At 40.8% G+C, this 21,907-nt stretch overlaps 1 protein-coding gene and 1 pseudogene across 2 annotated transcripts in view; one reads left to right on the plus strand and one right to left on the minus strand.

The window, feature by feature from the left end:
- Positions 1–21,907, plus strand: part of LOC140714142 (casein kinase I-like) — a 195,196-nt gene that overhangs the window by 106,951 nt on the left and 66,338 nt on the right. For both annotated transcript variants that reach the window (XM_073024968.1, XM_073024969.1), the window contains exon 5: positions 20,675–20,826. In XM_073024968.1, coding sequence (XP_072881069.1) covers positions 20,675–20,826 — 152 coding nt within the window. The remainder of the gene's footprint in view (positions 1–20,674; positions 20,827–21,907) is intronic.
- Positions 15,397–15,600, minus strand: LOC140714143 (small ribosomal subunit protein eS28 pseudogene; annotated as a pseudogene).

Genomic DNA, 21,907 nt, shown 5'->3' on the forward strand with positions numbered 1-21,907 from the left:
AACCCCTGCTCTAAAGTATAATCAATTAATGAAATGCTGCCTTCTCAGTGACATCTGTGTCCCGAAAATAAATGCGTAATGGGCATCTCTCATGTCACTGGCATTTTTGATTTGGCATCGCATACAGGTTATTTTCTCTCCAATATTATTTGTATCATAATTTTAAAAAGTTGCTGAAAATATGATAAGCCCATCACTCATAATTAAACCATTTAAAGCTTTGACTACATTTTTTAAGGCATGGGTCTTGAAAGGGTAATTTAGCCATTATCTGAGTAAGTTGTAAACAGGTCACAACATGTTATAAAGAGGGCTATTCATCATTTGAAACTATTAGATTGTAATAGGTAGGTTTGAATAGAGGTAATAAAATCCTGCATCAAAATGATTGAGCCCACTGGGCATGGTTATGTTTAATGTGTATTTATATGCAACACTTCAAATGCCAAGATTTCAACTGCAAGTCTTCAGTCCCATATATGCCTGAATGTGTGTGGGTGTTGTATGTTTTGGCACCGTTTGAGATATGTTCATTGTGAATGAACCTCCCTTAATATTTAAGTTGTATTTCCTTAGAATATTAATATGATACTGATCCCACAGCATTGAATTGCAGTTTCTAATGTCGATAAATCCATTTCTCAATCACGTTTGAATTGTCTTCAATGGAATTTTTACTGAAATCTTGTAAATCAATTTGTTGAGTCAGTGTTTCACAGATGGTACAACTCTTTTTGACTTCATAGTTATTCAACATGTAGTAGCTGACGTTTTGTCTAAGTATGGATAATGTTGTTCCATCGTTTCCTGGATCAAACGGGGCGATGGGCTGAAAGGCCTGTATCCATGCTGTGTTTGTCTATGACCCCTTTTGACCCCATTTCCTGTTGCTCGATGACCCCAGAATGTCCAAACTGCATTGGTGATATTCAAAACTGGAAATGCTGTACTTTTCTTTAAACACTTGGGAGGATGTTAAACGAGGTTAGATATAAAAAAAAATACAGTTTTATATTTCATGTTAGTTGTGCTATTTCAGTATAGACAGGCACCGCTCAATGCAAAATGAAACCAATAAAAATTGTGCATGCATTTTCTTTTAAAGTCATTTTATGTTGAGGAATATGCATCACTGACCAATAATGATGGGGGTGGAGAACAAAATTGCTGACTTCCTGAGCAGCTGCATGGGTAGGCAAGCCAGTTATGGGGTGGATATAGGAAAGCGATTGAGAACAATAGATCTGAATGGGTAATAAATCTGGAAAATGGGGTGTAATGGGTGAAAATCTGAAATTAGCCATTTTGTCAGGAAAAATAGAGAATTAATTACCTAAATGGTAGTTAGAGTTGTATCACAGAAGTCAAGTGCCATAAGGAAAGGTACTGAATTTAGTTCTGAAAACTTAACTGTTATTCTTTACTGCCAAGGGACTTAAATTCAAAAGTTCTGTTTCAGTTATATAGGGCATTAGTGACAACATCCTATTGTGTACAGTATGCATTTCCTTCAGGAAGAATGTAATATTACCAACACATTTACATGGGAAAGTTCAGGGAAGCTTTACCAGATAATATGTGCAATGATCAGGTTATTATTTGAAGAAAGGTTAGAGTAATGTGAGGAAACTTAATTGAAGCAAAAAAGATGTTTCTCCCTGTGAGAGAACAAAGAATTAGGTCACTGTTTAAAGTAACTTGTCACCCATTTAACACAACTATGGTGAAATTTTTGTATTTGGAGTAAGAAGCCTTTGTACCTCATTCTGAAAAAGCCGTGGAAGCAGAATAAATAATTTATCTGAACTGTTTCTTCATTAAGTGATTGAAATGTTGCCACAGATAGAAGGGAGCAAGGAGTTGTGGTTACAGTCATGAAATCCTATGAACAAAGTGACCTCCTTCTCATTCATGCGTAGTGATTGCTATAATTGAGAGCTGGATGTAAGCAAAAGTTTGTACACCCTAAAGGAACGTTCAATGTCCTGTGGATTTAGAGTGAAGAAGAGCTTTAGTTATAAGGATAATCATGTTAAGCATGAGAGCATCAAGGTGATGGTAAAAGTTAAAGGTGTTGGACAGTATTCTAGTTGCAATGAAGACTGAAGAAACAATGATACTAGTTGAAAGATCTCTTTAATGAATTGGACATTTTCGCTGACTTTGTGTCAAATATTCTTTGTTGTTGAATTGTAATATTCATACGTAAAACTTAAAGGATTCCCCATCCATACTTGCCAGAAAACTTCATTCTTATTATGGAAGGTACCTTATAAAAACTGAATATGAAGATTAGTATGAATTTATATGAAGGTGTACTGTGAAATGACAGCCCAACATGATGGGAAAGGGATTTTTCTTTTTGGTTCTCTCCTATTTTTAATACTCTGGTTTCTGACTTGGAGGTGGTGTAATCTTCAATCAAGAACAGCTAACATGTTAAAACTATATTATACTCATTTGCTGATTGAGTGGGAAAATTATCATCTTAAATATCAAACTTCTATTCAGCTTTAAGTTTACGGTAAATCTGTGGTTTAGAAGTGGGTATTTTATGAAATGAAGTTTTTAATTTGTGCTATCTTTTGCCATCTGAATTTTCACAATAACACTTCCACAATTGATATTTGTCTGTGACCTTTCACTTTATTATGACCCGAAACTCAGTTAGATTCCCACGGTAAGGTACCATAGACAATGTTGTCAGTACACTGTGCTGATTACACTGACCTTGTTTGAATCAACTAGGTTTTGAGTGCTTTGGTAGAAATCCAGCAAATGTCCATTTTCATGTAATGGCACTTACATTCACAGATAACGTTGAGGATAACCTTTAGTGTGTTTTCTTCTCAGTTCTGATGAGTTTTCAACCTGAAATGTTTTACTCAGATATTGCCTGACTTGCCACTTCCCTTGTTTCATTTTAAATTTCCAGCACTATAATTTTTTTTTTTGATTTTCAGTACATGTCTGGGTTTGGTTGTGGAGAGGACATTGTAATCCTGTCCAGTGGCTACCACCTCTTCAATTTATCAATTTATATCTATTCACAAAACACCTTGGACATTTCTAGTCAAGCATTGAGTAATTACAACTGCACACAATACAAGCACAATAAGGTGAATGTCTTTTTGATCTGTTTGTGGGTGTTAGTTGATAGACATTGCAATTCCCTTTTTAAAAAGAAGTGACATTACCCTTTCTCGTGAACAGCAAACAGGGCCTTGGTGAACAAGAGGTAAAAATAAATCTATTGATAAGTGCAGTCCAGTTGCTAGAGTCAACATGGACACCTGTATGTTCTTGGACAACGTCCCACATGGGAGACTGGCTCAACTTGTTAGAACCCTCGGGATCGAGGACTAATTGGAAACTGGGATCTATAATTATTTCACAGTAGAAGGCAAAGGATGATGGTGGATGTTTGTTCTTGTGATTTGGAAGTCTGTGACCAGTGGTGTACACAGGGATCAATGCTGGAAATCTTACTGTTATAAACATTTACAATTTGGGTATTAGTATGAAAGTTGAGATTAGTAAGTTTGCAGGTGACATTCAAATTATGAGTGTTGTTGATTGGAGGATTATTGTATGGTCTAGGATGATATTGATCAGTTACTAAGATGGACAGAGCAATGGCCGGTGGACTTTAATTCTGATTGAAAGTACATTTTATCAAAGTACATACTGTATACAGAAAATCTATATGAAAATGTAGGTGGGTGGGTTAGTAAATTTGTGGATGATACCAAGATTGGTGGAGTTGAGAAGTCTGACAAAGAATACAGTGTGATAGAGATCAGTTGTGAATATGGGCAGAGATGGAGTTTAACCCAGAATAACGTGAAGTGTTGTACCTTGGGCAAATGCAAGGAGACTGTACATTGTTAGGGTAAGATCCTTAACAGTGTTGCTGAGCAGAGAGATATTAGGATCCTAGTTCATAGCTCCTTGAAAATGGCTACATGGGTTGATAGTTAAGAAGACTTATGGAATGTTTGCTTTTGTTAGTTGAGGCATTGAGTTCAAAAGTCAGGAGGTTATGTTGTAACTTCATAAAACTCTGGTTTGGCCACATTTGGAGTTTTACATACAGTTCAGGTCCCCCACTATAGGAAGGATGTTGAGGCTTTGGAGAGGCTGCAGAAGAGGTTTACCAGAATGCTGCCTAGTTTAGAGGACACGTGGTTAGTAGGTTTAGAGTAGAGAAGTAGTTTATGGCTGGCATGGATACAGTACATTGAACTGTATACAAGTTCTACACTTTGTGACATTATAACTTCAAAAAGGTGACACCCCTCAGTGGCATGGAGCTGCAGAGAGTTGTAAACTCCGACAGTTCTATTGTGGACACTTGCCTCCCAGCATTGAGGACATCTTGACAATGTCTCAAGAAGCCGACATCCATCATTAAGGACCCTCGTCGTCCAGGACATGCCCTCTTCTCATTACTGCCATCATACAGGAGCCTGTAGACGCACACTCGACCTTTTAGCATTTCTGAGTGGTCCATGAACTCTAACCTACTATTTTCACTCTTTTTGCACTTTATATTTTTTATATATGTTTCTTATTGTAACATTTTATGTACTGCTGCTGCAAAACAAATTTCATAGCGTATGTCAGTGATAATAAACCTGATCCTTATTCTGGAATCCCCTAATGGATTGAATTCACATGGAGTAGAATTTCAACCTGCAGCTTTGATGCTGAGTCAGCTGGTACTTTGGGTATTCCCAGGGAGCTGGGGCTAATACTAATAGCAGATGTACCCCTGAGCGTTGGCTGACTATGTTAACAAGTGCTGCCATTGAGTCAAGCCTGACACTACTGACAATTGTGATAATTTTAATGAGCCTATGCTGTTGACCAGAGTCTTAGCATGTGCAGACCAAGCTACAACCACATCTTTGCCTTAATATCTCCAGCTTGTTTTTGAGCATCTCCACGGTTTTGCTTTTTCATATCTCCCAGGAACTGTTCCAGCCTAAAGCACATTGAGTTCTTGGTGCTCTTTCAGACTGGTGTGCTTGAACACATCCAGCTTTTAAGCTACACACAAAATGCTGGAGGAACTCAACAGGTCAGGCAGCATCTATGGGAATGAATAAACAGTCAATGTTTTGGGCAGAGACTCTTCTTCAGAACGTTCATTGCGTGTCTTGCCTTCCACTGCCAGCGCTGGCATTCCCTCACTAATTCCTCTTTTAAACTCTGCTTTCCTTTTATGAGTCTGTTCAGAACATGTCCCGTTACCCTTATTTTTGGTCACCTCTCCAATAAGTCTGGTTGGTGTCAAGTTCCGTGTGATTATAGTCCTGTAAACCTGCTATAGACATATAGGTTTGTTTAACTTCTGTACTCGTTGCCAGCTGCCTCGCACGAGAATGCTGTTGCCAGCGCTCTTGATTCCCAATGCAGTTCGCACAGGATGGCTAGTAATACAGCTTTATCACATATTAGCTTTGTGGTGAATGAGCCAAGTGGCTTTCATATTTTAAATTACTTTATCAAATATTACATTGTGTCACTGTCAGCTGCAATTTGGAGCTTTGTCTAGAGCATCCTAAATTAAAACTGCAAGCAAAGTAATAAATTCTTCCTAAATGTTAGCTTTTTCATTTCTCCCAGAACCTTTTCCAGTCTGAAGTTCATTGAGTTCTTTGTGTTTTTCAGACTGGTGCTCTTGAACACTTCCTATATTTTCATGTCCTTGGACTTAGGATTGATTTAACAAGGTATAAGTGAAAAAATGCCTTTGTACATCTGGAACTGTATTGTACCTGGGGATGTACTTGCACACGTGTGGCAGGTAGTGTTGAGGAAGAAGGCGGTCTGCCGAAGGACTTAGCCAGGTTAGAAGGATGGGCAAAATGGCAGATGGAATATATTGTAGTTAAGTGTATTTATACGAAAGTGCATGATCATACACTTGCCTAGAAGGAATAAGAGTGTTGACTAGTTTCTAAATTGGGAGAAAATTCAAAAATCAGGTGCAAATGGGACTCGGGAGTCCTCATGCAGGATTCCCTAAAGTTTAATTTGCTGATTGAGTCTGTGGTGAGGAAGGCAAAGGCACTATTAGTATTAATTTTAAGAAGACTAGAATTTAAAAGCAAGGATGTAATGCTGAGGCTGTATAAAGCATTGGTCAGCTGTATTTGGAGTATTGTGAGCAGTTTATGGCCTTTCAAAACATTTTACAAAATTAAAAACCCCAAATCCCAGTGAGGAGCATTAATACAGCGCTAGATTAAGCATACAATAACAATATGCTACAAACGAAGAGAATTTAACAAAAAAGCACCTAAATTAAAGACAAGTGAGCTTAGTGTCCTCCCCAAGCCCCACAACACAAGAAAAAAACAACAACAACTCCAGACCAACCACCACATAATATAGAGAGTATAAGTCAGGACAGTCAAACTCCCAGACTGTGAATACACTTAGTAACAGAGGATAATAATGCCTACTACCAGAAAAAAAAAGAAAAAGGGAGCTGAAAGTAAGGGACCGAAAAGAAGAAAAAAAAAGAAAAAAAAATCCCTAGTCAAGAGGAAGGTTATGAAAGTACTCGATAAAAGGTCCCCAGACCTTATGGAACTTTAGATCCGAATTAAGAACTGAATAATGAATTTTTTCGAGGTCCAAGCAGGCCATAATGTCGTTAAGCCATTGCGCATGAGTGGGCGGGGCAACATCTCTCCATCTGAGGAGGATCAAGCGTCTCGCCAGGAGAGAGGCAAAGGATAGTATTCGGCATTTGGTCGGACCCAGACATAAATCTGTCTCGCCCCAAAAACCGAACAGAGCAATTAAGGGGTTAGGTTCTAGGTGCTGATTCAGAATACCCGATAATGTAGTGAAGACATCTTTCCAGAATTTCTCCAAGCTAGGACAGAACCAGTACATGTGGATGAGAGAGGCCACGCCCCTCTTGCATTTATCACAAAGCGGACTAATGCCAGGGTAGAATCGAGATAGTTTAGATTTAGACATATGGGCTCTATGAACAATCTTAAACTGTAAGAGGCAATGGCGAGCACAAAGGGTGGTTGAGTTGACCGATTTGAGAACTGAGTGGCCTCTTATCTAAGAAAAGATGTTTTGGCATTGAAGAGTGTCCAGAGAAAGCTCACGAGAATGATTCTGAGAATGAAAGGGTCAACGTTAGAGGAGTGTTCGGCTCTGGGCCTGTAGTAGCCGGAGTTTAGATTGTTTGGGGGGGGGGGGGGGTGGATCTCATTGAAAGGCCTAGATAGAGTGGATGTGGAGAGGATGTTTGCAATAGGAGAGTCTAGGATAGCCTCAGAATAGAGGGTCATCCCCATAGAATTTCTTAATCCAGAGGGTTGTGTGTCTGTGAAATTCAAAGGTTATGGGGAGACGGCAGGAGAATAAAGTTGAGGAAAAGATATAGCAGTTAGTCTGACAGTATTACAGCTTGGGGCGTTGGAGTTCAATTCTAGTTTCATTGGTAAGGAGTCTGTACATGTTCCCTGAGGAATGCACGGTTTCCTCCCACATTTCAAAGATGCATTGATTAGTTGGTTAATTGGTCATAGTAAATTGTCCTGTGATTGGGTTAGCATTAAATCAAGGGTTGCTGGGAGGTGTAGCTTGAAAGGCCTATTCTGCGCTGCAACTCCATAACAAAAAAAATCTGCCGTAATTGAATGGTGTAGTTGATTTGATGGGCTTAATGGCCTAGTTGTTCTCCTACGTCTTATGGTTCTTACGTTCAGCAGTAAGTTTACTTTTTACTATCTTCTGGTGTCTGAGGCCACCATTCTGCTTCATTTAGTATTATGTAGATGAATTTTTAATCCTTTCAGGCCCTCTGTCCAGATGAAGGGTCTTGACCTGAAACGTTAATCACACAAAATGCTGGAGGAACTTGGCAGGCCAGGCAACATTTATGAAAAAAGTAGTCATTTCAGCTTGTCCTGCTGAGTTCCTCCAGCAATTTGTGTGTGGTGCTCAGATTTACAGCACCTGCAGATTTTCTCTTGTTTGAAACGTTAATTGTCCACTTCCCTCCATGGGTACTGATACTTGCTGAGCTGTGTGTGTTGCTCCAGATTCAGCATCCACAGTCTCCTGTATCTCCAAAGGGTTTACATCGTGGACACAGTCTTGACTTGTCCATGCTGACTAAGATATCTATCCAAGCTAGTGCCATTTGGCTTACATCCCTCTAAACCTTTTCTTATGTATGTACCCTACCAAATTTATTTTCGGAACTCTAATTGTAACCACCTCTACCAATTCATCTGGCAGCTTATTCCACATAGCCAGCGCTGTCTGTGTGGAAAAAGGAAATTCCTCTCATGTTCCTTTAAATTTTACCCCAACTCCCAGCCTATTCAGCCTCTCCTTGTATCATAAGCCCTCGAGTTCTAGTAACCGCCTCGTGAATCTTCACACCACTCTTTCCAGTGCACTATCCAACTATGTATTCCAGTTTGTTTTGTTTTTGGAGCTGTAGGGCTTTTTCCATCTAGGCTTTTGAGCAAACCATTTAGGAATCTCTGTTTACAAGTGAAGCTTAAATTGTTCTTGAAGCCAATGTACATTGCTGTTATTCAACAGCCTTTTGCCTGTTCCCATTTATACAGTGCTGTCCTTGGACTTCTTAGTGAAGAAGATCTGCTCAGATTTCAGCATACAGATTTGAAGTCACCCTTAATATATTAGTTGGTAAATCCAATTATGTAGAAGCTTCAGTCAGAGGCTAAGTCATGCCTCCAGTTTAGCTCACTGTCAGAGAACCTTTCTGATATTCATAAGCCTTCAAAGGCTATGATAATAAAGACTAAATGCTATAAAATTTATTAAAAATATATTAGAAGCTTTAAATTAAAAATTAAGTTAGAAAAATATCTAAAACGGCTACACTTGCTATTATACCTTAAATAGCTATTCTCCTCCATCGAAAGGAATGGTGAAGTTTCTCTTGAGCCACTTTTAAGCATAAATTGATGAGGATTCTTCATTGTGGTCTGGGAAAAAAGTCCCCAATGAGCTGCCAGCAACTTGAACCCTTGGAAGGAAATCCCAAAGCTGCTTTCAGTTGCAAAGGGAACAATCCGCAGTTACAAAAGTAATTGTTAAAACTTTGCAGAATTATCCCAGCCAATCCATTACCCCGTTATTGAGCTTTAGTTTTGACCTCAGAACAATAAGTATTCTCTTCCATCCTCAAACCATAAACATCAGTTTAATATTTCAAGAATATATGTTTGGTGATTTAAGGTGACCATCTTCCCTAATAACAGTGAGGGCTATCCTATCCCGGGCCATCAGAGAGGCAAAGCGTGCACACGCCCAGTGAATCCACAGCCACTTCCAGGACAGCGGCACATGTGGAAGGGCATTCAGGACGTCACCAACTACAGGACAATATCACCTGCCTGTACTGGTGATTGTTGAACAACTTCTACGTTCGTTTTGAGGCGGAAAATTATGTGGGGGCAAGGAAGACCACTCCTCCTCCCAGACCGGGTGCTGTGTCTTACCATGGCTAATGTGAGGAAACTCTATGCAGGGTCAACCCATGGAAAGCTGCTGGACCAGACAATATTCCTGGCAGAGTGCTTAGAGGATGTGCAGACGAGCTAGCAGATGTTCTCACTGACATCTTCAACATCTGCCTGAGCAGCGCCGTCATTCCAACATGCTTCAAGGCCGCCACCATCGTCCCCGTGCCAAAGAAGTCTTCAGTGTCCTGCTTCAACGATTACCGTCACATTGCACTCACATCCATCGTCATGAAGTGTTTCGAGAGGCTCGTCATGAGGCACATCAAGACCCTGCTACCCCCCTCACTGGACCCCCTGCAGTTCGCGTATTGACCCAACTGCTCAACAGACGATGTCACCTCCACCTGGCCCTCACCCACCTGGACAAAAAAGACACATGTTCAAATACTGTTCATAGACCAGCTCAGCATTCAACACAATCATTCCTCAGCACCTGATTGGAAAGCTGAAACTGCTGGGCCAGTTGCATCTCCCTCTGCAACTGGATCCTAGACTTCCTGACTGGGAGACCTCAGTCAGTCCGGATCGGGAGCAGCACCTCCAACTTCATCACACTGAGCACGGGGGTCCCCAGGGCTGTGTGCTCAGTCCACTGCTGTTCACTCTGCAGACCCACAACTGTGCAGCAATACACAGCTTGAATCACATCATCAAGTTCGCCAATGACATGACCGTGGTGGGTCTCATCAGCAAGAACGATGAGTCAGCATACAGAGAGGAGGTACAGCGGCTAATGGACTGGTGCAGAGCCAACAAGCCGTATCTAAATATGAATAAAACAAAAGAGATGGTTGTTGACTTCAGGAGAGCATGGAGTGACTGCTCTCCACTGAACATTGACAGCTCCTCCGTTGAGATTGTTAAGAGCACCATATTTCTTGGTGTTCACCTGGCAGAGAATCTCACCTGGTCCCTCAGCACCAGCTCCATGGCGAAGAAAGCCCAGCAGCATCTCTACTTTCTGCGAAGGCTGAGAAAAGTCCATCTCCCACCCCCCCATCCTCACCACATTCTACAGAGGATGTATTGAGAATGTCCTGAGCAGCTGCATCACTGCCTGGTTTGGGAATTGCACCGTCTCGGATTGCAAGACCCTGCAGTGGATAGTGAGGTCAGCTGAGAAGATCATCAGGGTCTCTCTTCCCACCATTACAGACATTTACACCACACGCTGCATCAGCAAAGCAAACAGCATTATGAAGGACCCCACGCACCCCTCATACAAACTCTTCTCTCTCCTGCCATCTGGCAAAAGGTACCGAAGCATTCGGGCTCTCACGACCAGACTGTGTAATAGTTTCTTCCCCCAAGCCATCAGACTCCTCAATACCCAGAGTCTAGACTGACATCTACATCATTTATTGAAATTTGTCCTCTACTGTGCCTATTATCTTGTTTATTAATTATTGTACTGCCCTGCACTGTTTTGTGCACTTCATGTAGTCCTGTGCAGGTCTGTAGTCTAGTGCACTTTTTATGTTGTTTTACGTAGTCTAGTGTAGCCTTGTGCTGTCTCACATAGTCTAGTGTAGTTTTGTGTTGATTCATGTAGAACCAGGGTCCTGGAAGAACGTTGTTTCGTTTTTACTGTGTACTGTACCAGCAGTTTATGGTCGAAATGACAATAAAAAGCGACTTGACTCGACTTGACTTGATCTGCTATCAAAGCGGGATGTATAACTGCATTAATATTTTGAGTGGTCAAAATTCAGACCCAAAGGGCAGCAAACGGTGCAATATTTAGTGCATTTGCCTCAGCTTCAGGTACACAGGTTTGATTCTGATCCCGAGTACTATGTGTCAGTGCTGCTTGTTCTCCCCATAACGGCACAAGTTTCCCCTGGGAACTCCAATTTCCTTCCACATCACAAAACCCTGCTGGTTCGTAGGGGCAGGAGTCAGCAATCTGGCAGTCGAGCCCACTCTGCCATTCAATAATATCATGGACTTTACTCCATCCTCTGTCTTTTTGCCTAGTACGCAAAAATCTGCCGAACAGTGCTAGACGTATATTCAATGAGGTGCCTCTATTGCACTGCTTCCAAAGCCAGTACGTCTTTTCTCAAGTAGGTTAACTTGTTTCAATAACTTTCCCCTTAGTGTACAGAGGTGGGAAAGGAACGTAAGGGGAGCTGATGAGAACACGAGAGGAATAGTTGAAGGGAAATGGAGCTGATGGGGTTGTCTTCCCAGGGACTGCAGGGATACAGTGGACCTGCTGTGTTGTAATAAGTAAGAGCTTTTTGCCACCTTTGCAATAGTTATGCTGGAAACAATGTGGAACGGGTAAATCAGTATTTTTAAATTATTTATAGTACTTGCAAGCAACATGCATTTAATTCTATCATAATAGTCACTGTTGACCTCCCTTTGGTTCTTCAGTGTTTTTGTTCCTCCAAATGCGTTTTCAATGAGTATGAGTTTCTTTGAGTTTATTTTAGACCCGGAAAAATCTTGTCCATCGTGCGTAAGCATCACCTCCTGTGTCAGCAATCCCCATTAGGTGTTCTATTGCTTCCGTACCTTCTAAATTTATTTGAAAATATAAACGTAAACCTTGTATTCCATTCAATCGACTTCCCAAAATTCCGCTTAAATGATGCAGAAATAGCACCATGATGTAGGTCTTTATTTAGTACCACTAAATACTGCTTGCATATTAACACTGCTGCTAATAGTTTAGGTAAACACATCCGACAGATAGTTTGTGAAACTAATTTTACAAACTGCTGAACTAATTTTAGCAGACTTTTGTTTGCTCTGTCTCCTATATGATATCATTGTGCATCTATTATGGAGGTCAAAGCATCTTAATTATAAAGAATACCATGATGCTGAAAATAAATAGAATGCTGGGAGAATTCAGCAGGTCAGTCAACATCTGTGGAAGCTCGAGGGGCAAGTCAACGTTTTGGGTTGAGACACTGCCTGAGGAATCTGATGGTATAGGATTAGTGATCTGACTTCCACTTCTGAACTTTCGCTTTTGTGAAAAGTGAACAGTCCTGTCTCTGAGCCTTGGCCTCTCAAAGTTACCATGTTCCAAATGTGTAATCGTTCTCTGTATGAGACGTTGCATGTTTTTCCACTTTGAAAATTACCATACTGAATGGCTTCCTGTGGAAGAGCTGCATAGCAAAGCCTTAAAGGACTTGTTACTGCATTAGTCATACCGTCCTGATTTCTCAGTAGTTATACTTGCTGAACCTGTAAGTTTTTCTGTTGTACACATGATGTGCTGTTTACAAGGTATGTCACTGCCGTATTGAAGTTGAAATGGTGTGTAACAATATTTTGCAAATTGGCCTAAGTAACACTTGACCTTCAACAGGACAAAGCAGTTTGTTGTGCTATGTCAGAATGCAAGAGGAGATGAAAGAGACGCAGATGCTGGAATCTGGAGCAAGAACCAAACTCAGTGGGTCAGGTAGCATCTGTAGAGGGACCTGGACAGTTGACCTTTCATCTGGACCCTTTTTTAAGTGTTGACGTTAACTCTTATTATCTCCACATTCGCTGCATGGCTTTCTGAACATGGCTTTCCAATTTCAGATTGTTTTTAATTTCAGATTTCAAGCAACTGCAGTGTTTTATTTCTCAGTTCCTTCACCTTTCCTCTGTTCTCATCCATTTTCCTGCCAGATTAGCTCTGATAAGTAAATGATCATGCTCTCTCAGCCAGTATTGCCGCAGCCACTTGTGAAATTCCATGTTTGTTGACAAATCTGTCGCTTTCTCAATACAACCTCCATCTCCATCCCCTTGCATTTTAATGCATTTGATCTCTAGCTTTGCTGCAAATCCACAGGTGCTACCTGAACTGCTGAATATTTACTGCAGTTTTAAAACTCAGATTTCCATTATCTGCATGCTTTTCTTTGTTTTTGCTCTATGACCATTTTATTTTTGGCAGCCACTTATCAAAATGAGGGATATGCAAGAGACCAGAATTATAGGCAAGATTTAATTATTTGAGTACTAGAATTTAGGGGAATTATTCCTAAGATGGTTATGGGCCTTTTCTGCTTAACAATGTTTGTGTCATGACTCAACAGGAGTAAATTACCTGCAAGAATATTTCAAAACATAATTTATTTTAGTATCTTTCAAGCTGTGTACCTGGGGGTTTAAAATTTGGGCCCTGGATATCAGCAGATGCTTCTGTTAAAAAGGCATCAGGTGAAACAACAGGAAGTACTTCAGACTGAAGTGATGGGCACCTGTTATCAGTACAATCTAATTAGTTACAGTAAGTAATGTACTATCACATGCCCCTATCCTAGTTGTGCATGGTGGCAAGATGTGGCCATTTTAACAGATGACCTACATCTGGCAGTCTTCCTTCTCTGCTCTTACAATGTTGCTGTTACCCTCTTGCACTGCTTCGCATGGGTGTACAGAATCATACAGCAGGGGAACACTCCTGCGGCCCACTGTGTCTAAGTGAACTGTAGGCACCTGTAACCTTCAATGCCCAGGCCGTTGAGATTTGCTAGATATTTCACAAATGCTGTTTGCAAATCTGCTTGCACCACTCTCTCAGGCAGTGCATTCTGGGTACTCCTCACTCTCTGAATGGAAAATGCCCCCTCCCAATTCTCCCTGAATCTCTTGTCCCTCATTTAAAATTCCTTTAGCTTTATTCACCTGCAATTGGAAAAGATCCCTGCAATCTATATCCCTCATAATTTTATGTACCTCAGTCACGTCTTCTCTTAACTACCTCTGCTCCGTGGAGAGTAGATTCATCTTCTTCAATGTCTCCTTGTAACTAAAACGTTCACTTCTAAAAAGTAAATAAAAGAAACACAATAGAATTAGTGAAAACTGCACACAAGACAGACAAACAAAGTGCAAAGGACAGTAAGCTGCTAGTACAAAAGAAAAAGAAACAGCAATAATAATAAATAAACAATAGATATTTAGGTATTTAAAATTATGAGGGGAATAGATCGAGTTGACGTGGATAGGCTTTTTCCATTGAGAGTAGGGAGATTCAAGCAAGAGGACATGAGGTGAGAGTTAGGGGGCAAAAGTATAGGGGTAACACGAGGGGAACTTCTTTACTCAGAGAGTGGTAGCTGTGTGGAACGAGCTTCCGGTAGAAGTGGTAGAGGCAGGTTCGATATTGTAATTTAAAGTAAAATTGGATAGGTATATGGACAGGAAAGGAATGGAGGGTTATGGGCTGAGAGCAGGTCAGTGGGACTAGGTGAGAGTAAGCATTCGACACGGACTAGAAGGGCCGAGATGGCCTGTTTCCGTGCTGTAGTTGTTGTACGGTTATTGAGAATGTGGGATGAAGAGTCCTTAAAAGTGAGTCCTTAGGTGTAGGATCAGTTCAGTGATGGAGTGAGTGAAGTTATCTCCTCTGATTCAGGAGCCTGATGTTCTAGGAATAATAACTGTTCCTGAATCTGTTGGTGTGGGTCCTGAGGCTCCTGTCCCTCCTTTCTGATGGCAGCAGTGAGAAGACAGCATGGCCTTGATGGTGGGTGCTGTTTTCCTGTGACAACACTCTTTGTAGACATGCTCAGTTCTGGGTGGGGAACATCCTGGCCAATCTCCTCTACTCTGTGTGTTTTTGGAGTGAAACTGGGAGATGGACAACCCACAGAGCATGATCAAGTCTCCAAACATGAGATTTCTCCACTCAATGTCATACATACATCAACAATTCAGGAGTGTCATCCAGTATACTGGTAAAATATGTCCTATGTTTGTATTACCATTTTTTTAAAAGATTAGCCAATTATACAATTCATTATTCCATTTAGTCCAGAACAGTTTCCAAGTATCCGTAGCAGTTTTTTAGATGAGGAGCTTCTGTTAGCAGATGGCATACCTGTTATCGTCATCTTTTTGCTTCACACTCAGACTCCAAAAGCGTGAACACATCTCCCTGATGGCCTGGCCCTTTCACATTCTGAATGATGGATCGGTTGCTGTCATCCATAAATTCCACACAAACCTGTGTACACTGTCCCTGGGAACTAGTTCTTCCAAGAACTTTGGTAACCTGCGCTAATTTGACGGCCTGTGTCCGCGGACCCTCCATCACAGCTGCAGCTTAGCGAAAAGCATAATTTCTGATAAAGTTACATTAGAAGTTTATTTCTTTCTAATCCTGGACCATTTTAGTTCACAACTTATGATATCCCAGCATAGAATTAATATCATAATTTGGGTAGTTTAGATTAATCTGTATTCAATGATTCTTAAAAATGCAGTATAGAAAGTTGTCTTGCTGCTAAATTTGTATCATATTAAGTTGGAAATATAATACTCGTGGAATGAGAAGATTTATCTGTGGAACCTAATTGCCTGAAGGGTGGCTTCCAGACCAATGAAACTAGAATTGAACTCCACATATTTCACTGAGGGAATGTTTGTGTAATATTGAATAGCTGAACTGTTCTACAAGTTATCAGGAACAAAACACAGTCAAAACCATTTAAGCGTTAATAATTTCTATACTGGCCTTTCAAACCAAACAATAAACCATTTACTGATCCCTGCCCAACAATTACTTCTGAAGAGTCTTCTCAGTGACAATGGCATAGAAGAACTTCTCAAATTTGATATGTACTCAAGTGTGCGGACTCAGTGAGAAGGCGTAAATGGAATTTCTAAGAGATCCCAGAGTTGGATAGATTGCTGAATATTGTAAATGGCATGTTAAAATAGAAGGGATTCCAAATGCATACTGTAAATATTTCATTAATATGGGAGCACTTTACAAAATGTGGTTTCAGACTGTTGACTGTAAATAATCTTCCAGCCTTTGCTGCTGGGCAATACTCCTGCCAATCCTGGAGTATTTTAGTTCCCTAGTAGATTTCTCTGTAGATTCATATTCATTTTAATCTATCTCATGGACATCAAAATAGACAGTGAAATGTGTTATTTGCGGTAACAACCAACACAACCTAAGGATGTGCTGGGGGCAGTCTGCAAGTATCACACATTCCAGAGACAGAATGCACGGCAGAACAACACAGAACACAAGAAATCAAAACACAAAAAGCACCAAAGCAAGGTCCAAGGCCTGTTCCTCCCTCTCACATACACAGTCCTTCAACCCTTCAACAGGCCATCTCCAGCCTCCAGTGAAATCATGGACTCTCAGACATTAAGCTTTGATTCCTCCAGTAGACTCTCAAACTTGGAGCTCCAACCATCGGACCTCAACTTCTGGACTTCTGCTCAATCTCCAGTATCACCACCAGGATTCAGCAATGATGACGAATGTAGCTGCTGGATGAGAACCCAGTGATATCTCCATCTCGTCATGCCTCTGAGGTCCGATGGTCAGGCTTCCTCAGAGCAGTCACTGGTGTTAGCGCATTGATGCTATTTTGCTTTCTAAACTCCCCAAGGATTTTACTGAATTTTAAAACGATGAAAAGACAATGAATGAAGTATTAGAAGGCCTTGGTGTTGGAGGATTATTTTCAGCAAGGAAGTGTGTACTATGGCTGGTGAATTTTAGAAGACGAATTCTTGACCTTGATGCTTATGTACAGCATCTGGACCACAAGACCAGAGATGATATGGGCAATGTCTTCAATGGATTTAAGTATTAGAATATAATAGGTGGAGGAGCAATGCCGGTCAATTTCACGGTGACAATGTAGTACAAGAGAAATGGAAGAAGTTGAATATTGAGCATCTTTCAATATTTTAATTCAGTATTCATTTGTATCTTATGCAATTAACTTTTGAAGTCTCAGCTATTATTGGGAAGAAGTATTGCTTGAGTGTTCTAACAGTAATTTTGAGATTTGGGTGATATTCCAAGCACAAATGAAATTTGTTAAACTTAAGGATTAAGTTGCAATTTTTCTTTCATTCAGCTTCAAACTATTTATGAAAATCTGTCAGTGCCTATGATAGCGTTGCCATTTGAGCAATTAATAAGTAAAATTACAAATGATTGATGTCTTTGCTTAATTAAGCAATTTTTAAAAATTATTTTCTCTGGCCCTGGGGTTTGATTGGGCAATGTTTGTGTAGCAGTGAGACAGGAGTATGATTACTGAATTCTGCTATCTATGGTAAGTGCTCAATAAAGAGGATGAGACATTATTAATCATTTCACTGAATATTTATTTATTGATTTTATTTAGAGATACAATGTGGAACAGACCCTTCCAACCCAGTGAGCTACGCTACCCAGCAACCCACCTATTTAACCCTGGCCTAATCACAGGACAATTTACAATGACCAGTTAACCTACTAACCAGTACGTCTTTGGACTGTGGGAGGAAAGTGGAGGAAACCCACATAGTCACGGGGAGAACGTACAAACTCCTTACAGATGACACTGGAATCGAACTCCAAATTCCACCCGGAGCTGTAATAATGTGGCACCAACTTCTACGCTGCTGTAGCACCCAATATATGTCAGGATTGTAGGCTGCAGCAGTTGCTTTGCTCAAGCATTCAATCAGCGAAACTTGTGATTAACCTAAGACAATTATTTAGCACACGGTCTGCTACTTGGAAGAACCTATTCCTGTTAGAGACCTTTTGGTAAATTTGCTGGATGTCTCCTCCCCATGGCTTTCTCTAAAGAGTTGTTGCCTTCACAGTGGCTGTAGTTTCATGATCTCTCTACTTTGCCCTCACCCTTACACCCACCAAAGAATCCCAGGCCACTTGCCAATGTGATATCCAAAGCTGCCAGCAGAACTTGCGGTCCTGCAAGCAGAGGTTGCCTGCTAGTGCGAAGGCTGTGGCAGATGGCATCACTCCCAGCAAGGGACAGGCAAACAGCTCATAGAGGCTCATCATCTTAGCATGTGTGAGCAACTCTGCCAGCCTTTGGACGAAAAGAAAGTAACAAGTGCCTGACTGGCAGGTTGGCCATCTTGGCCTGTTACATATTTTGTAGGCTGTTTTAATATGCAACAAAAGCCTAGCTGTTTACTGATAGAGCTATCTGCCAAATCCTGCTACCCACAGAGCAGCCTGCGCAATCAGCTAGCATAATAGTCAGCTTTCATGAATACTGAATGCACAAGGATGCTGAAAGATTGCTGTCATGTCCCAGCCTGTTTACACAATCAGTAGCAGTGTCACCAGGACTGTGTACACTTCAACAGTTCACCAGAAGCTAATTTGAATTGATGCTTTGCTTGGGATTAATCAGTCCTTTCACTCCAGTGAAGCTTCAGTTTTCAATGTGACTTGCCAGCCAGCCTATTATACACCCAACGTTGTTTGACCCCAGTCACAGATAGTGAAAGATACAGGGATGTTTGAATCTATCATCCTGTTTGATTGCCAATTGCTAAGGCTGGGTATTGCTCTTAATGTGATGGAGCCATCTGTAAAGGTTATCCCCCACACTTTGTCTTAAGTTTGGCACATGATGGATGGTGTTTATGTCCTGTTGACAGTAAATGAGAAGTCCTTCCCAGTACTCCTGGCTGCTACAGAAACCACTCTGATTTTAGTGTACCATGTCCGATGAGGGCCAGTCACTAGTGAATATAGGCAGCACTGATTACAAACTACAGGAATCGATGGTGGTTCTGATAACAACGGAGGATCAGATAGCTTGTGAGTACAGTTCATTGAGGTACATTGGGACTATATTTAAAGTTTTTCTACAAATGTAGTTGTCAGTGATGCAGGCTACTGTCACCATGCTGTATTTGCAAGAATAAAATAGGTTCACTTCCTGGGCTGAGTATGCAGGGATGGAATCAGGACCATTTGGCAGCTCCTGCTATGAAACCATTTACCAATATTTGGTTTGGCAGACGGACTTTTGACGTTACCTTAGGGCAAATTAGCTTCTGAACCTTGTGGTTTAGATTCTTGTGAGCCACTTCCAGCAGAATTTAGTCCACCTGCCATTGCAAAACTCAGGATTTAAGGCACCAGGAGGAAGGGAAACATTAGGGAGATTACAATAAGTGTTTCTCCCTTAAGGTATCCAAACTTTAGTCAAGGTTCTCATGTGTGCCACAACTACTGTACAGAGAAAATGTGAGAATATCTCAAAATGGAAATAAATATGTTCTAAAATTAAAATTCTTCTGTAAATCTGAACCGTTAAATGTCAAAATAACTTGAGAACATTAATCTGTGCCCATTGGCAATTCAAAGCCAACTGGATCAAACAATATTGCAAGTTTGCAACACAGGAAGCAATTTGGCTCATCAACTTTGTCAGTGACCAATGTTAATCCGTTTGACTGCTGATGTCATCACTGAATGGCTCCCTGTTATGTTCAACCCTGTACTTTCACTTTTTTCTAATTTGTTTTATCCTGTCTATATTTATATCTACATTTTTGATGTTAATCGTCTTGTGGTTAAAATTAATTACTGATTAAGCTGACACCAAGGCAATACCTACTATGGAATGGTTAAGAATTTTTAAAGTTGACTGTATGTTGGAATAAATTTCCCTGCTGTCGTCTTTTCAAAGTAAGATTGTTTAGAGCCCTTAGAAGTATGATCCCTTCAAAAGTTTTTTTAAAATCCATTTAAAAGTGGAAGAGATATACTTTGGATGCTTTGGAGCGGAGCAGAGCAGAGGAAGTTCACCAGGTTGATTCTAGCGATGGGAGGGTTAGCCTTTGAGGAGAGGTTGAGTTGCCCAGGATTATACTCACTTTTATTCAGAAGACCGAAAGGGAATACTATAGAAGCATACAAAATTATGTAAGAGAAAGTTAAGATAGAAAGGTAAGCAAGAAAGTTGTCTTCACTGACGGGTGAGACTAGAACTAGGAGACATCACCTCAAGATTTCAGAGATGAGATTTAGGATGAAGATGAGGGAAAAACTACTTTTCTCTGGGAGAATGGAATCTGTGGACTTCTCTACCCAGGGAAATAGGAGAGCCTACCTCATTAAATATACTTAAGGCATAGTTAGATCGATTTTTGCATAACACGGGAATAAATGGTTGTGGGGAAAAGGCAGGTAGGTGGAGCAAAGTTCATAGCCAGATCAGCCATGATTTTATTGAATAGTGGAGTAGGCTCAATGGGCCAGATCCTGCTCCAATTAATTATATATATATATATCTCTGTGTGTGTGTGTGTGTGTGTGTGTGTGTGTGTATCTATTTGTGTTTTTTTTGGTAAATTGTCTTTTTTTCTTCTTTCAGCTGAAGGAATTCCTCAGGTTTATTACTTTGGACCATGCAGTAAATATAATGCTATGGTACTGGAGCTGCTCGGACCAAGTCTGGAGGACCTCTTTGACATATGTGACCGAGCGTTTACACTGAAGACTGTGCTAATGATTGCCATTCAGCTGGTGAGTGTGATGCAAGTAATTCCTGAAATCTCGTATTCCCTGGCCACACAAGGAATTAATACTTACAGTTTTAGATGTGGTTTAAATGATAAGATTTCATCAGTGGTAATGAACAAGATATTGTGTGTTGCACTGTGCACATGTGTAGAGGTGTGTGTGTGTGTGTGTGTGTGTTCCAGTGCTCTGAAACAAAAAATATTGTCTGCAAAGTGTATTTCAAGATTGTCTGTCTATTTATGCTGAGGTTCTGAATCAGGGTTCTGAGGCCATCATGTTTAAGCCTCTGGGATGATTGCCATTCCTGTGTCTCATTGTTTGAAGAGACTGCAGATGCTGACATCTTGAACAACTAGCGATGTGCTGGAGGAACTTGGCAATGGAACAATGTCAGTGAAGGGGTGGGGGAGATCATCATTCAGTGTTTTGACCTGAATCATCCACAGTTCCTTCCCACCCCCACAGATGCTGCTGGACCCACTGAGTTCCTACAGGTTTTATTTCTTGGTTCACATTTTAATTAATTTACAGTTATGCTATTCATAATTTCATAACTCCAGAAGGATCCCTAACAGTTGCTTTCAGTGTATGACTTGTGGGAACTGGTAAAATTGGCTTGGAGGGTTGAGCAGAAAATAGTGGTGATTGTTGATGCTTAAAAGAAGACCATAAGATACAGGAGCAGAATTAGGCCATTTGGTCCATCAAGTTTACTCCATCAATTCATCATGGCTGATCCATTTCCCTCTCAGCTCTAATCTCCTGCCTTCTCCCCGTAACGCTTCATGCCCTGACTAATCAGGAACCTATCAACTTCTGCCTTAAATATACCCAATGACTTGGCGTCCCCAACCTCGTCTGGCAACAAATTCCACAGATTTACCACTGTCTAGCTAGAGAAATTCCTCTTTATCTCCATTCTAAATGGACATCCCCCGATTCTCAGGGTGTGCATTCTCGTCCTAGACTCCCCCACCATAGGAAACATCCTCTCCGCATCCACTCTTTTGAGACCTTTCAATATTTCATAGGTTTCAATGAGATACCCTCCCCCCCCCCCCCCCACCATTCTTCTGAATTCCAG

The sequence above is a fragment of the Hemitrygon akajei genome, chromosome 21, assembly GCF_048418815.1.
Source record: "Hemitrygon akajei chromosome 21, sHemAka1.3, whole genome shotgun sequence".
NCBI lineage: Eukaryota > Metazoa > Chordata > Chondrichthyes > Myliobatiformes > Dasyatidae > Hemitrygon > Hemitrygon akajei.